Source organism: Numenius arquata, chromosome 5 (genome assembly GCF_964106895.1).
Source record: "Numenius arquata chromosome 5, bNumArq3.hap1.1, whole genome shotgun sequence".
Classification (NCBI taxonomy): domain Eukaryota; kingdom Metazoa; phylum Chordata; class Aves; order Charadriiformes; family Scolopacidae; genus Numenius; species Numenius arquata.
Genome location: NC_133580.1, coordinates 58159352 through 58175258, shown reverse-complemented (window position 1 = coordinate 58175258; position 15907 = coordinate 58159352). Strand labels below are relative to the sequence as shown.

The 15907-nt window shown below is 38.0% G+C and overlaps 1 protein-coding gene across 3 annotated transcripts in view; it reads right to left on the bottom strand.

The window, feature by feature from the left end:
- Positions 1-15907, bottom strand: part of PPP2R2C (protein phosphatase 2 regulatory subunit Bgamma) — a 193354-nt gene that overhangs the window by 19414 nt on the left and 158033 nt on the right. For all 3 annotated transcript variants that reach the window (XM_074147135.1, XM_074147137.1, XM_074147136.1), the window contains one exon: positions 9903-10067. In XM_074147135.1, coding sequence (XP_074003236.1) covers positions 9903-10067 — 165 coding nt within the window. The remainder of the gene's footprint in view (positions 1-9902; positions 10068-15907) is intronic.

The following is a 15907-nucleotide window of genomic DNA, read 5'->3' as shown; positions in this document are numbered from 1 at the left end:
AACAGCTAGGAACAAAGTGCTAAATAAAACAGCACTGCCGTGCACACTCCACTGAAAAGCAGTGAGTACACTGCAACTAAAATATATTTTAGGAGTCAACCAACCATTATCCCAAAAATAGCCAAAAATACCTCAGCCTCAGAAAACATAAAAATCCACATTCTCATAAAAGGTTTTTCTCTTTGTCTCATTTCCAAAGACACATATTTTTGATGGACTCGCTGGTATTCTCCAGTCTCCAGCACCACTCAAAATTAGTATATTGTTTGCTGGGCAAAGCTTTAATCATTGCAGCGTGTAATTTCTGGCATATGTGAACTTTAATAATAACGCTAAAAATGGCTCATATGGTGGGTGCAGTGTCAGAATCCAATATAGCAAACAAAATTCTGCATTCCTCCCAAAGTCATCGCAACAAGGAGTATGCATGACTCTCTACTTTATACTACAGGACCTTGAGTAATACCTCATCTGAATTTTCAACATTCCTTCCATTTCTCCTTTTCTTCTTACCTTCGCTTTTTTGCCTGGATGAGATAAAAACACGAGCACTCACAGCACCGCTGCAAGGCAGGTGGTTCCAAAATACAAATATGAATAATGTTTTTAAAAACACAAAGAAGAATAATCTATTTAAAGGGAAAGAAATAACAGTATCTGAGATAATATGGGGCAGGGGTTAGAAAAGCTATCTAATATAATGAAAGTTTATCCGGAGGTACTTTTTATTTTTGACCTGAATTTATAAGTGTATAATGGATTGATGGGATAAAAGAAATGTCAGCTTTATTCAGTTAAACAAATCTTTCTTTGCTTTCAAAAAAGAGAAACATAGAGCTTTGGCAAAATTTTGTTATCGTGATCTGAGCGCTTGATGATAACTGCAAGGGTTTCCTGTGAAATATCAGTAAACTAAACCAAGAGAAAAAGAGAACTAGCAAGGCAGAAGACCCTTGATGATAACACTGTGTACTCCTTAAGGCATAAAGATACGAACCTTAAAAATTTCTGTTACTGCCAACCAAAAGCAGAACTACAGATAAAACCAACTTTTTGCTATTACAAAGCCAAATGTATTTTAAAAGAAAAGCAAAGATGAATCATGCTTACATATATTGCAAAACATGTGATTATCGGTGTGGGGGGTGGGGGGGTGTTGAATAAAAACAAAACCAGTGAAAACTTGAAGATGAAAGCTTACCAGCTCCACAGATTTGGTAAGAAATTCCATCATTCATAGGATAAAATTATAAGCAGCCTTAAAAAGTCATTCCCTATAGCAGAAAAACACAGCTGCTTCTGAACTTTCTTTCTACTTATGAACAGATAATAACTATTAAAGCTTTTTTCTAATGGATACTGGTAATAGTTTGCATCCTGTTCTGAAAACTTCTGTTTTTACAGAATTTAAGTGCTGTTACTTAGATTTAAGTCCTTGGAAATCCTGCACCATGAAACAACTCCCTCTCTCCCTCCAAAGACAGCTAATGGATGTAGAAAACTGTTCAGTTCCTGTTCAAGGGTCACAGCCGCAAATGGATGAAGGCAGTTTTGGCAATGCTGGAAAAAGAGGCAGTGGTGCTAATGAGGAGGGAGAGGACCACAGAGGCCAGAGCCAGCAAGGATGCTTGAACAACAGAGGGAGAATAACTTTCTTTTTTATTATCCAAGCATGCAAACAGCCTGCAGTTAGGCTGAATTAAAGACTTATGACAAATAATCTCTGGGATACACACACAAAAGGTGTATTTCAACTGGACCTGGAAATATTGGTGGTGGATCAGGTAATCTCTCAATGGGCTCTAAGTTTCAAAAACATGGAAAAAACAGATGCAGTCCCAGGCCAAACAATTTATCATCTAAATTAAGTTTCTCTTTCATTTCAGATCCCAAATGAAAATGGCTGCAATACCTGATTAAAATGTACTGGGAAATGGCACTTTGATAAGTATGGAATTTCATCCATCTTGACAGACTAGCCACAGCAACTTGCAAAAAGAAAAAACAATATGTTCTCTTATTAGCTGATAAATAAACACTTTTGAACACTGTTGGTTTTTTTTTTTTCTGGAATATATGGCTATACTAATTAAATGTTTCTCCCAAAACATGATCCTAAGTTAAAAATCTTACAAATGATTTAACTACACTCTAATATGTTCAGATGGCAAATTAGGAGAGCTGTGATTTGCTCCACCACATATATTTCAAAAAGTTTAGTATAAAAAAACTAAGCTAAATTTCACTGAACTTATATAAAAATATTAATCATTCATTTTTCTTAAGTCCATGATACTTGTTACTATCCTTCAACACAGAAAGAATTCTTTTTTTTCTGCCATTGAATTCAAGATGTGCTCACATCTTGAGCTACGTGTAGTTCTGGTCTTACGTCTAGTGTGGTAAGGGTCTCAAGAAGACACAAAAATGGGCAGTAACAATGAGGAGAAGTATCAAATTACTTCCATGTAGGGAATTACTAAATAGACTGGGAGTCCTCAGCCCAGGAAAGACTGAGGGGTTTGTAATTAAGAGTGGCATGGAAAGGATGAATAGGGAACGACAGTTCACTTTGTACACTGTCTCTTCCAATCAACAAGTAGGGGTCACCTAGTCAAACCAGGAAAGGGTAAGTACAGAGCAGATGGTTCTTCATACTATGCCTAATTAAGCTACAAAAGACTTTACTGAAAGATATTGTGAATGGCAAACTTTATACACACATTCAAAAGTAACTGCACAAATTCAAAGGAAAAAACCCCCATACATCCTTTTGAGTATTGTTAAATACAGTAAATTCAAAATCACCAAGGTCCCTGAACCTCAAGTTTCCAACTGCAAATTGCAGAGGCTAAAGACTATACACTTGACCTATTCTTACGTTTTCTGCTGATCTTGCTACTGCTCAGTATCAGAGCCAGAATACTGGGCTAGAAGGACCTCTGGTCTGCCCAGGTATAGTCATTATTATGCATAGTTTAATTTTTACTTTAGGATTTCATACTAAGGAGTTCCTGAGTTCATTCTAACTGAATCAAGACCAATTGCAAAGCTCCCTTTGAAATCCACGGTCTCTTTATGCCTTTTACGATAGTTTGATTTACCATTATTATTGACTCTATCTTTTCACTATCTCTGAATGTTTTATTGTTTTGTATTAAGCAAATCCACTCATACATTCATCTCCTTCAGAAATTCTCTTTCAAGATAAGGATGTTTTGCTAATGTGTCAATCTTGCCTTCACATTCTACACTGATTAATATGGTTATACACATGTGGGAATTTTTGAGTCCACCTTCATAAGCAATCTAAAATACGCTTATAAGACATTAAGTATAAACAACTAACCACAATTATTTAACATTTCGTATTACCATACCCTCTAGCTCCTGGTTTAAACTGAAAAAGTAGCATCTTTTCATATTTCAATTCTCTGTTTTTATATAATTCAGAGGGCACTTCTTCATGCCCTGGTCACTTATATGTTATTTTCCTTCTTTGAGTAAAAGCAAGTTTCCAAAGGTACCTCCACCACAAGACTGAAATTCTACCTACTGTAAAAGCATTCCTTTATCCAATGACCCAATATTAAAACCAGGCTTCTCATCAATAACCCCAGAGAGTACAGCTTTTAAAAGTGGAGCCTCAAATCAATATTTAAGAATCTGTTTTACCATCTGCAGTGAGTGGCTGCAGCTTGTCGCAAACCACAAGGGATGGCGCATTAGTGCTCAAAGGCAAAGCCGGATCAATAGCTAAAGAACAGTGGGTGGGAGATTCACTACAGAGTTGCTTATATTAATGTAACTTTGCCAGTGAGTTTGTTAATAAAGAGAAATGGTGCTAAAGAAAGCAAGGAAGTGAAAAAACACAATGTTAACCTGGAAGATCAAGCCTCTTTAAACCTCGGTCTCACAAAGACTTATGTGTGTATTTAATGCCACGCGTTGTGAGCAATCCCACTGAGTTAATGGGACACAAAACTACTAGTCCTCTACAGCCAAATTCATGCATTAGTCTTCCCAATCTTGATATGTAAGGTTAGTGATAAGTGGTTTTTTTTTTCCCCCAGTGAAACAAGATCTTGAAAGAATAATGTTGGTTTCATGAAACACTGAAAAGCAGTAGTTGTTGCTATTAAAAAAATTAGGCAAACAAGACAGGAATTTTAATAGCCTGAATAATTAAAGCAATCTTACAGCAATTATTTGCTTTATCTGTGTGTGGCTGGGGGAGAGGGGTTAATGAAACACCTCTTCAATCATAAATCATTTACCATTGCTTCAGGCTTTTCTTTTTCCTCTTACTATTTGATAGCTAGAGGTACCTAAATCAGTCTTTTCCTTCCTCTGATTTAATTCTAACACATCTTGCACAACTGGAGGAAATACTATATAGACATAATTGCATTTCTGTAGAAACGCTTGCAAATTTTCATTAGCCTCGTTTTAAATGTCTTTATTATACATCCATCCAAACTGAGCAGAATGGAAGCTTTGGAGCCCATGCTAAAGGCAATCTTCTACCAAATTTCAATGGAATTCCTGCACAAGGAAGGATCCCTTCCAGGATCTAGTTTAGCATGTATGAAATTGTAGTAACAGATCTTTAGTGACAGTCATAATTACAAAATTATCAGGATACAGACACATTTCTTCATTGGGGATACAAAATCGGCAATGAATATATATACCTTTGTAGTGCCTGCTCGTAAAATAAATTCAGAATTGGGATAAGGAGAACAAGCCTTCATTAAAGCACAGGGTCAAATCATTACGGAAGCTCAGATAAGTTTCACTCCTGTCACATGAAACCTTGCAGATTTTGCCTAAAGTGGACATTACTTTGACAGTGGCCTCTCAATGCACAAAGGGAAAATGCCAGCTGTCTCCCTCTGAGACGATAACCTGACATGAGACCAGATGCAGAAATAAAAAGCGTATTTTAAATGTAAAGCTCAGAAAAAAGAAAAACAAGTTGTCCCTTTTACAGTCATACCATAAGCCTCATTCATTTGGAAAGGTCAATATTAATTAGCAAATCCAGCAGGGATATTCTGTCACAGGCTTTTTTGTGCATCTGGTTGTTCTCTGTTGCAAATGAAAGATAATCCATATTCAGTCAGAGGTCTGAAAGCTGTCTTCTCTCTGAAATTCCAACCTCCTTTAAACAACTGGTAAATATAATTAACTTAATTTTAAAAATTCAACACATTCAAGTAAATTATCCTTGATTTCTGTTTTGGCTGCTTCCACAGTTCTGAATTCTTAAGGCTAAAATCAAAAGTAATCTGAAAAAACCCCAGTAGATACCCAAATTGAGTTACATGCCAGAATAACAGGACAGTGGCATTTATCCTTGGGGAAGGGCCGGCATTTCTTTCACACCTGGTTTTCAAATAAAAACATGAAAAAGGACTCTTAAGGAAAAAAGACACCACCACCATCTTTGGGTGGCATCTCTGGGTCAGAAACCAAACCCCAAAATTCACTCTGCATTGCTCCAAAGACCATTTTAGACTTCCGAGACACTGATTATCCATCCCAGGGAACTGGGAAGGCACCAGCTGAGATGCTTTGCCCCTTTGAGGGAGAGTGCAGAGATGATGGCTCTTAGGATTGCCTGTCATCTACAAACGCTTCTTCGGTCAAAGGGATGGGGGGGTTCTCAATGGATCCTGTTATAGACCCAGATGTCAGAAGCTCCTGAAGACCGTATGGAGGATGGAAAGCATGAACTAACGGCGACTGAGGCTAACTGCATTATGCAACCTCAAGGTTTGCATTTTAAAGGGCACCACAGAACACGAAGCAATAAAATTGAAACTGCAGCTCCTCCTTGAAGTATTTTGCTGTAAATTTGGCACATGGGTAATGGGTAATTATAAATAGGGTTTTACTCTACAAATATAAATTAAGAAATGAACACTAAAAAAACCCTAAAAGCAACTTATGGCATTTAAATAGATTGCAACTTCTGAAGTATGCAATGATTTTAAAATATTAAGGCTATTACAGGGAATATCAATAGGAGTTATACTCTTGGGTGACTTAAATTTCCATGTTGCGTAACTATACAGTTTCTTTTTACCACTTAATATTGAATTTAATAATTCTGATGAACTACTGAAAAAGCTCTTCAATTTTTTTCCAACTTCACATGCTTAAGCTCAGTTTTCTTTAGCTGACCGCTTTATTAGATGATTTGTTGAAACAGCCATATGTACCTATCTAGCCAACAAGCTGTTTGCAAGAATGACATTATAAGGAGCTCTGAACATAATATTAGCAAGAAAAGATAAAAACCAAATTAGCAATTATTTGTTAATTGATTGGTTGCATATTATCCTGCTATAAGCATTTTCTAGTCAGGATGCTCTTGCTGCAACATTATCCTTACATTTGTCTTCCCTGTCACCTGAATCCCTTGCATGAGAATTTATGGAATTTGGGGTGAAGGGTAGCTCTTTTATTTCTTGGATGTTCCCAGCTAACTGGTCTAACAACTGTACTTCTGTAGCTGTTAGCTTCCCTTGTTGTGCTGCTGTCACAGATTTCCCATATACTGCCTTCTTTCTGTGCTGCATTGCCATGCGTGTTGCCTGAATAAAACCTCAAAGACAACCTTATGCTCTTTAGATGAAAGATTCCATATTATTTAAATTAATTCCCTATTTCTTGCTGCTTAAATCTGACTTTCCTACCTGTTTTAAATCTTTACCTATAATCCCTGTGGACTGCAAGAACACCTCCTTCCTTATTCCCATCCTTCTAATATTTTAAATGAGCAGGGACATTCATCTCTTTTTACCTCCTCTCCAGAATATTTTGAAGGAATTATCTCCCACTACTTGCAAAATCTGATAAGAACACAGAACAGTATTATGTATGTATGTTCCCTATGGTTACAGATTGGGCTTTCCTGGATATACATTTGTAACGGCCACATATGTTTTGCTTCCGATTGCTTGCCCAGCATTGCATGATCTATTAAAGAGGTGTTATAAAAAGCAGTTTCAGGTAGTCTATTAGAAAACAACATATTTTATCACACCTTATCAGTATCTCAATGACCATTTAAAACTCAGCTACTGACCTGATATTCTTTCAATGCCTTATGGATAGATTCGGTGGTCTGAGATCATTTTTCTAAGGGACAGAGGTCCCCATTACAACTCATCCCACAAATTGGCAGCTTGCTAATAAATCTCAGCATAGGCACCAAGGATGAGTAGATATGGAAGAAGTCTCTTGTCTCTTCCATGTCAGAGCCATGAAAGATTTATAAGGGAAACCTTGTAGTGTTGCTGTCACTAATGCCAAACAGAGAGATTTTGCTAGAGTTTAGCAAACCAGAAATAATATATAATATAAATAACATAATTTATTAACATCCTCTGTCAGTGACTTATACTACAGATATTAGTGGGTAATTTATTTATACAGCATGGCACAGTAATTATTCATGGCACTCTCTAGTCTTGTACAAATGGAAAGGCCCTTCCTCCAAAAGCTGCAACTGACGTTAGCCCAGCTTTAGAGATCTGGATAACAAAGGGTCTGAAAAAGGAGTGAACCCAAAAGTTCACAACACATGCTTAGTATCCAGGCAGTTTTTTTTAAGTTTTACATTGGACCTTTTATCCCTAAAAATACGTACATCCTTTACAATTTCAGAACAGCATCCGAAATACAGCCCATAGTGATATTAGACTGAATTAAGAAAGTAGGATTGCACGGCAGAAGATGAGGGTTTGGTTGAGAAGTGGAGTCAGTTATGGGGAAAGGTGGCGAGGCGAGGCGAGCTGGGAGAGCAGGGCACTGATCACGCGTACACACTGCATGTAAAGCAACTGTAAAGAGGAATCAGATGCACAGTGAAAGGTACTGGAGGGACAATCATGAAAATATTTGATTTCCCAGACTGACTTTTTTTACGATATATCCTTTTAGGTTGCTACGGGCTTTATATAATTAGTTTTGCTTACCTCCGAAAGCTATATTCAAACCACTCCAATCAGCACTAAGTCGGCCTATTCCTTTTAACACTTTGTAAGTTCTATCATTGCTGTATCAATTTGGTATTGTACACACGTGTGGAGACACATGCAGCTTCTCAATGAGCTTGACTTGAGTTCATTGCAGCAATGCTACATTAAATGGCTATTTTCTAACTCATAGATCTGGAAAATGGGGTTTAATCAATGACCATTAGACCTTGCGCTCTCTTCTGGCATATAATGCATTCTTTCATCCAGGGTTACTCTATTGTTGTTTTAATAAGTTACGATTGGCATTTGGCACTGAGTTACAGGGGCACAGAGGCCTTATTAGCAGGAAGAAATGAAAGTATTATGGAACAAAACAATTAAGCAGGACAGGATAAGTCACAACAATGTGCCAGATTATGTCACGTTTGCATTTCACTTCATGGTATTGTATTCCCCCTACAAGTATAAGGGGATACAACTAACAAAGGTAAGACACTTCTCTGCTTAGGAAATTGTCCTGAAAGGTTATTTTCTATAACTGAAGACCACATCCTAAGAGGTTCTGAGCATGTGCACTTCTCCTTGCAGCAAAAAGTCATAGGCTCTTTACTACATTTCCTTCAGTTAAAAAAACAGCTTGTGCACCACTTTTGTTTCACCCCTACTAATAAGATCTGCCTACCTCAAAAAGGTTCAAGTAGGAGCTGATTGACATAAAACCTCTTATTTGATCCTGGCACTAAGAGAATTTCTCCTGAATTTCCTTCCCAATGTTTCAACTTTGCAAAAGAAACTGAAGACTCAATTCTGTGAGATGCAAATGTCCTGGAAGCTCCAGTCCTAAAGGTGGCTAAACCAGAGCCACCACAGTTCATTCATTAGGTTCTCAGCTCCTTGTAGGAACCCGCCACAAGACACAATGCCTTTGTCTGGTGGTTTTCAGTCTCAGAAGATCAAGAATAAACAGGTTGTTTGCACTAGACAAAATGCCCAGATCACTGGTGGGATCTTATCTAGTGGGATCTATCTGGTGGGATCACTGTCTTATCTAGACTCACCTGGTGTAGTGGGAGGTGTCCCTGCCCATGGCAGGGGGGTCAGAACTTGATGATCTTTAAGGTCCCTTCCAACCCCAACCATTCTATGATTCTATAATTCTATAAAGAGCTGACAGCAAGACATTATGAACATGCACATTCCTTCATCATTTACTTTGAGAACACAGACAGCCCCACACTTTAACATTTTACTTCCTAGTTCTATTGTAGGTTTCAGATATGGACTGTCATGAATTGCTGGTTCTGTCTCAAGGTCTCACAGGCTACATGAAGTCACTTTAGGACAGATAACATATTCTATACTAACGCAGTAACTTTCTTTTTTCTTTTTTTTTCCCCCAATATTACTTATTGCGTTATGTCCTCTGTATCTGTACAGATTATTGAAATGTAGGGAATGCTAGGAAAAATTTTTAGGAAGAACCCTGACATTTTTTAATCTGGAAAAATGGATTCAAAATTTTGAAAGCAGTTTGAATGACAAAATTTACTTGCTGCAGTATTCAGAACAGTATTTGTATATTCAAAACAGTATTCCCATCCACTTAAATACTCCCCCTTAACCTCCAAATATTTCCTTTGTTAGGAATCATCTCTCTTTTGCTAGAGAGTTGTGGGTTCTTCACTGATTCCCACAATAAGAACCACAAGGGTGACCAGTCACAGACATGACTTTTATGAAGTTCATAGGTAATAGCTGTATAGAAGAGAAAATTGTCTTGCTTTTGCTATTTTCTTTTCAACTGGGCCTGCAACTGAGAAACTAATACACTGGGGTATGCACACATCTACATGCTGTCCATGAATAATAAGACTGTAATGACATCTGAGGCTCAATGAAGCAAGGACTTACGCTTGGAATGTTTGTCACAGAGAGCCGATGCCCTCATGTCGCAGAGTCTCAGGGATCCTTTGCTGCTGCTGTAGACAAAGAGATTGCAGTGATGGGGATGGAACTCAGAGGCTGTAATCACTTCCGTCAGGTCCTCCATATTGGCTGGCTTTATATCTACAATGTCTGAATGGAAGTTTCATTAAGGAAAATGCAGTTGTGTGCAGGTAAACCATGACTCCTGCTGCCTTTTTGAAGGAAGCATGATTATCTAAATGTCCCTATATTTAATGCTTTTTGATAAAGGTACACTCATTTGTTTGGCAGTAGGGTGTTTTTATATTTCCATACCTGCCCCATCTACACCAATCTCAAAGAGCCAGTAATCAACAATGGTTTTACAGCAGATGCCATTAGTAGGTCAACATTTGTCCATGCTGTGCAAAGACATCAAAGAAACAGTATTCCAGGGGATTTGGAATTCTCACCTTCATTAAAACTAGTAAGAGAGCAGGTAGCTGTATCTCCTGCAGTTGCTATTGAAATCACTGCTCTATCCCAGATAATACTGATTGATAGGGAACTACATACTGCTCAGACCTGCACACTCCAGTAAAGGCTCAATGGCTTTTATGATTATGCAACTTGAACTAAAAAATACATGTAGCTCAAGTTAAAAGCCTCAAACAATAAATGTAGCTTTTTGCCAAGGCAAATGCGGCAAACACAGAAGCATTTATGCAAATAGTTTTGTGAGACTATATACTAATATAATATCCTTTCTGAAAATATTGTGCACAGTATTGGTTTTAGTATGCAAATTCTTGCAAAAGAAGGACCTGAAATGGCATTCTTGTGGTTTTATGTAAACGATGCTCACTACTGAAATCAATATGAATTTCTGTGACTGAGAACTGTACATCTGAATCACTGAAGTGGACATATCTGGAACAAAAATACATCAAAGATCTAGTTTCACAAGCACAAACCTGTCAGTTGGATCACCAAAGATTATCCACATGAAGTGCCTCTCCCAACACATATATATCCACTCATACATATTACCTGCCTTGGTGAGCTTAAAAACCAGGACCCAGTTAGCCTGTAATTTGGAGAAGGCCAGCCTGTGGAAGATTGCTCATAAAGAAAAGAATGACAGAAAGTGTCCCATGAGGGGGCTGTAAGAAAGCAGTAGGTGTAGAAGCATAAAGTGAAAGAAGGATATATATGTAAAGCAGTACATTTAAATAAGATTGCACATTTTCATATGGCCCTCAGCAATCCGCTGTAGATAAGCCATCCAAATGTTAACAAATCCTTCGAACAAGAACAGTAACGTTACCTTATTTTAGTGAGGAGGCTGTGCGAGAGGCAATAAAGGATTTGCATAAGATCACCTGGGAAATGCATGACAGAACAAACCCAGATCTACTGAGTCCCAGTTCAGTGCCCTAAACACAAATCATCTCAGTGCCTGGATTCCCCAAACATAAAATTTGAAACAGCTGACGTTCAAAATTTAAACATCTCAGAGGATAAGATAAATGAGAAAATCTGTTTTACTGATGGCAAGAGAAATTACATATCATGATACTAAGCCTGTTTCTGTTCCCACTGTGCCCACTTCCCAAACGGAAGACCTTTAATTGATTTCTGTGGGAATGGGGTACAGTCTATCACCACCTTTACACTCTATACTTTGATCTCTCCCAGAAATGCAGATCTGGGACACTGCATTGAAATTAAACATAATACAAAAGATTCAGAGATAATTATCTTGATGACTTTTCATCGACAAATACATCACACTGATGTTGGTTTTTATACACCAAGTGGTTTAAAAAGGAAAATATCAGCAAAACTATGAATATCTTGTGACATTTAATAACAACTGGGAATGAATTAATGTTGCATTTCAACGGCATTCCCACTTACTTGTACTATCACATTTGCATCCATCTCCCAGAATCCATCATGATAAATATGGGTGCAATGAATGTTAAGATGTACCAAGATTGATTTACCCCTTTTATAAAGCATCACTAAATATTCTTGAAAATCAACAGGAAAAAATAACCTTTATTGAGTTATTTGTATGTGGTGAATCTGTCTCAAGAAATATCTTTAAGTAAAAGCAATTGCTTTCAGAGATTGAATTGCTTTCCAGAGTTCAGAGAAATTACAGTAAGTCAGTACAAGAATTTCACCTCTCAGCAGAGAGATGAATAATTGCTAAGTGATGAGAAAGATATAAAATATAAATAGAGTATGTGAAACAGTCATGGTAAGTATCATTTTTCTGGATGCTGAAGACAATATTGATGAATTTCGCTTCATTGCATGAAATGAATAACCCTGTGCTGAATAATGAAATTAAATATTCCATTCTCCTGCCAGAAAAGCAAGAAATATTTGAAACAGACTGCATTTCCAGGTGTGATCTAAATCTCCACTGAGAACTACTGTCATTGCCTACTGAGGATCATAGAGGAAATGCACCACTGAAAATTCATCATTTCGTTAGATTTAGAAAAAATAAAACAATAACACTTGTATTGAAGTAAACAATCAAGGGAATAGAGTTGCAGAAGAGATTTACCCAAAATGCATTTGTAATAATAGATGGAAAAACAGCCTTTGCTTTGACAGCTACAGAACCCAATGTATCAAAAGAAGAACATGCCACACAAAAGAACATTTTTCCTCCTCTCATGATTTTTGCCATCTATTTGAAAACAATCAAGTACAGCTTGACATGTGATATGTGGGAACTGTATTTAAACTAGCGTGACATGGTAAGGGCAAGCGTCTCCCATGGGACATTTCGCATTTCTATTTTTCCATCTTCCCTTTGTGTCTTTTCCTTCCTTTTAAGCACAATGTCTCACGGCAAGAAAACATAAAAAAATTGGACTAGACAGTGTGCTTCAGAAACAGGCCCTTTGGTGAACTTGAAGACCTCAAAGAAGAGGGAATCTGGCAGAAACTTATTAAATAAAAGTTTCATTGCTAAAGGGAAAAGTGTTCTAAAGGCACAAATCTGAAGAGTTGCCTCCTATGCTAATGGCTTCCCTTGCAATCGTATCTTCTGGAGGAATGTCTTGAGTGGGGCATGGTCTCTCTCCCCCAGTTCGATCACATCTGAAATATCAGTCAGAAATCAGAAATATCTGACTCCTGTTGTACCACAAGTAATGTGGTTCATTTTCAGAGTGTGGACAAAACAACCAGGACCAAAGCTATCTATGACAGAAAGACCAAAGAGTTCACCACTGGCAGTGCGCTAGGATGTAATTCTCTTGTCCTAAAAAAGCTGGAGTTCCTATGCCTGAACAGGGTAGGAATTTCCCCTAGGAAAGTGAAAAAGATCTTCACACTGCTTTGACTCCCACACATGCTTGCCAAGAACGAGAAATTTTGATCCCTGGTAGATACTTGCCCTCAGGGAAGGCTGCACTGGCGCCTTGCCAGCAACGGGCTGGAATGCATTGGCAGTCTTTTAATTCATTAACGTTAAAACAAGGAACAGAAAATATCTTCTTGCTTACAAAAAATACAACAGGTCTGTCCCTCCTAACCCAGCTGTTTGCCGTCTTATATCCCAAGTGTCCCCTCCATTGCTTGGCTCAGTGAAATGGGATAAAACTATGGAGAGGACAATAGATTTTCTAGATGCTCTCCACAGCAAAATGGAAATGAAAGGTCTAGTATGCTTGGAGACCACAATGGTGAGAGATGATGTTCTTACACTCAGGTTAGTAAAGTTGTAAGACCAGGAGTTAATTTTGGGAAAGGCGACTAAGATACTCTAAGGCAATGTAACCTTTAACTTTGGCTAAGAGTGCAGTGTTTATTTTGCTTTCCCAAAATTATCCAAGAACAGTGGTATAACATAGGAGAGTGAGCAGGCAGGTCAGGACCAGACTGAGAGGAGAAAGGAGGCTGTAGGACAGTGGAAGAGGAAGGAGGAAAGAGCATAAGGAACGGCATGATTAACGACTTGCGATGATACGCAGCATGAGGGATGCAATCCCAGCACACGATTCAGTCATACGGTATGTTTAGTTCTAATCCAGTATTTTGTGCTGCTGTTGTGCAGCTGATATTAAAATGAGGATGACAGGAGGAAGAAGATTTGTTCCCCTGCCTCTGGGCCACTGATCTAACAGAAATATCCTCCTCTGGGAGAAGTCACTCCATAAAGTTCCTTTTAGTGCAGGTTACAAAGATAACCCGCACCTTGATCCAAAATTTACATTAATCAGACTTCACCACTTGATCAGCTAGAATATAAATGAGCACGCCTGCTTTACGCTCATGCCAAAACATGTATAACGAGAATGTGGAAAATACACAGGGTTCCTGCTGAGCAAAAAAGGTTCCAGAATGAATTTCCTTGTATGATAATGGAAACATAGCAGTGTCCTCAAAACAGATTAAATTCCCTTTGAAGCGAACAGTATGCATAAAGAAATAGCTGCTTTGTCTTCCTGAAACCATCAAGGAATTCTCTAAGAAACTGAATTTTTTAGACAACAAACTTGCAACTCACCAGCTACAGTATATAGAGGACTGAATCTTATATCGTTATTTTGGAAGAACTTCTATAAGATTTGAGGGTTCACTGCAAGAAGGAAATCATCGGTATAGTCGGATGAAGGCTACAGGAAAAAAATTAACTGACCCATCCTTAATTCAACTGCAATGGAGGACAGAGGCTTTCTTTAGAAAGCCAGACAGAATTTTCCATAACAACTTCATAAAAACCCAAAAATTCTTATCTTTCTTACTTCAATATATGCTGATGTGATATTTCATTTTTACTTATGCGTGGGACTTGGGTTTTTGCAATTTTTAAGCACTTCCAAAAAAATAAACTTCAGCAGAATGTATCTTCCCAAACCTGGCCATTCCCCCTGTTTTCCACAGAGGTTTGTTCCAGCTCCTAATTTTGTCTGCATCTCACACCTACATTCTAGTCGATTCCTAGAAAGATTCACTGACTAGTAGTTGAAATCAATAGCAATTCATAGAAGCTGCCAGGGCTTCAGTTTACGGTAATTGATTACTGTGGTCCTGCTGAGGCTCTACACTTTTAATATAAGCATTTCTGTGAGTGGTTTCCTCTGTTAGTCATTTAGTGCACACTATTTTCATTACAAGGAGGGAACTGTGATGCTTACAAATCAAGCTCTACTAGTTTTACACTTCCTACGTGGTGGTTATATCATTCCTATACCATGTGCCAGCTGAGGGAATTAATTCCAAATGGCTACAGTTTTCTTCCAGTCCTCTCCCCCCATCAGGGAAGCAGAGGCAGAATCAGGCCTCAGTGTGCTTGATAACACCATGATGTGATTACATCAATCTTATTATGAAATAAAGCAGCAAGGCCTAATTTTTAAATAACCATCCAGTTACTCCTTTCTTCTCATTTCTTAAAAGATACACCATATGCTTTCACTGTTGAATGACAATTCTACAACAGGCATGTCATGACAGTAAGGACACCACTGGACAGGGTCCAACTTCTGAATCTCTGTCTTTCAGACTTGTTGTTCAAGAGTCAAGGGTTTCTGGAATGGATTGTCAATAGGTTAATGGATTTGACCTTTGCTTCAAAATCCAGTGTTTTACCTTAGGCAGAGAGATGACCCTGTATTTATATTCGAAGAACCCCTAATAGCACAGTGTCAATGCTTTTGATCACGCTGCATTCACCCACTGCTCCGCTAAAAGCATGTACTGTATGGGTTATATGAAAAGCCTGGAGAGTTGCAATTATATTGTCTGTACCACTTGACTCTTCTGAACCACAAAAGCAAACTGCTGCATAAATGTGTGCTCCTTCAAGCTGCCTTCGACCTAATACCTGCTAATGCAAGGTATTGATCCGTACTTGAAAATTACTTAGTAGTAAAATGTTAGCCCAATTCCATTTATAATTCCATGGTCTTTGTAACAGTAATTCTTCAAACATCATACCGGAGTTGGGAACTCTGTCAACAGTCCCATACTGGTTGTGA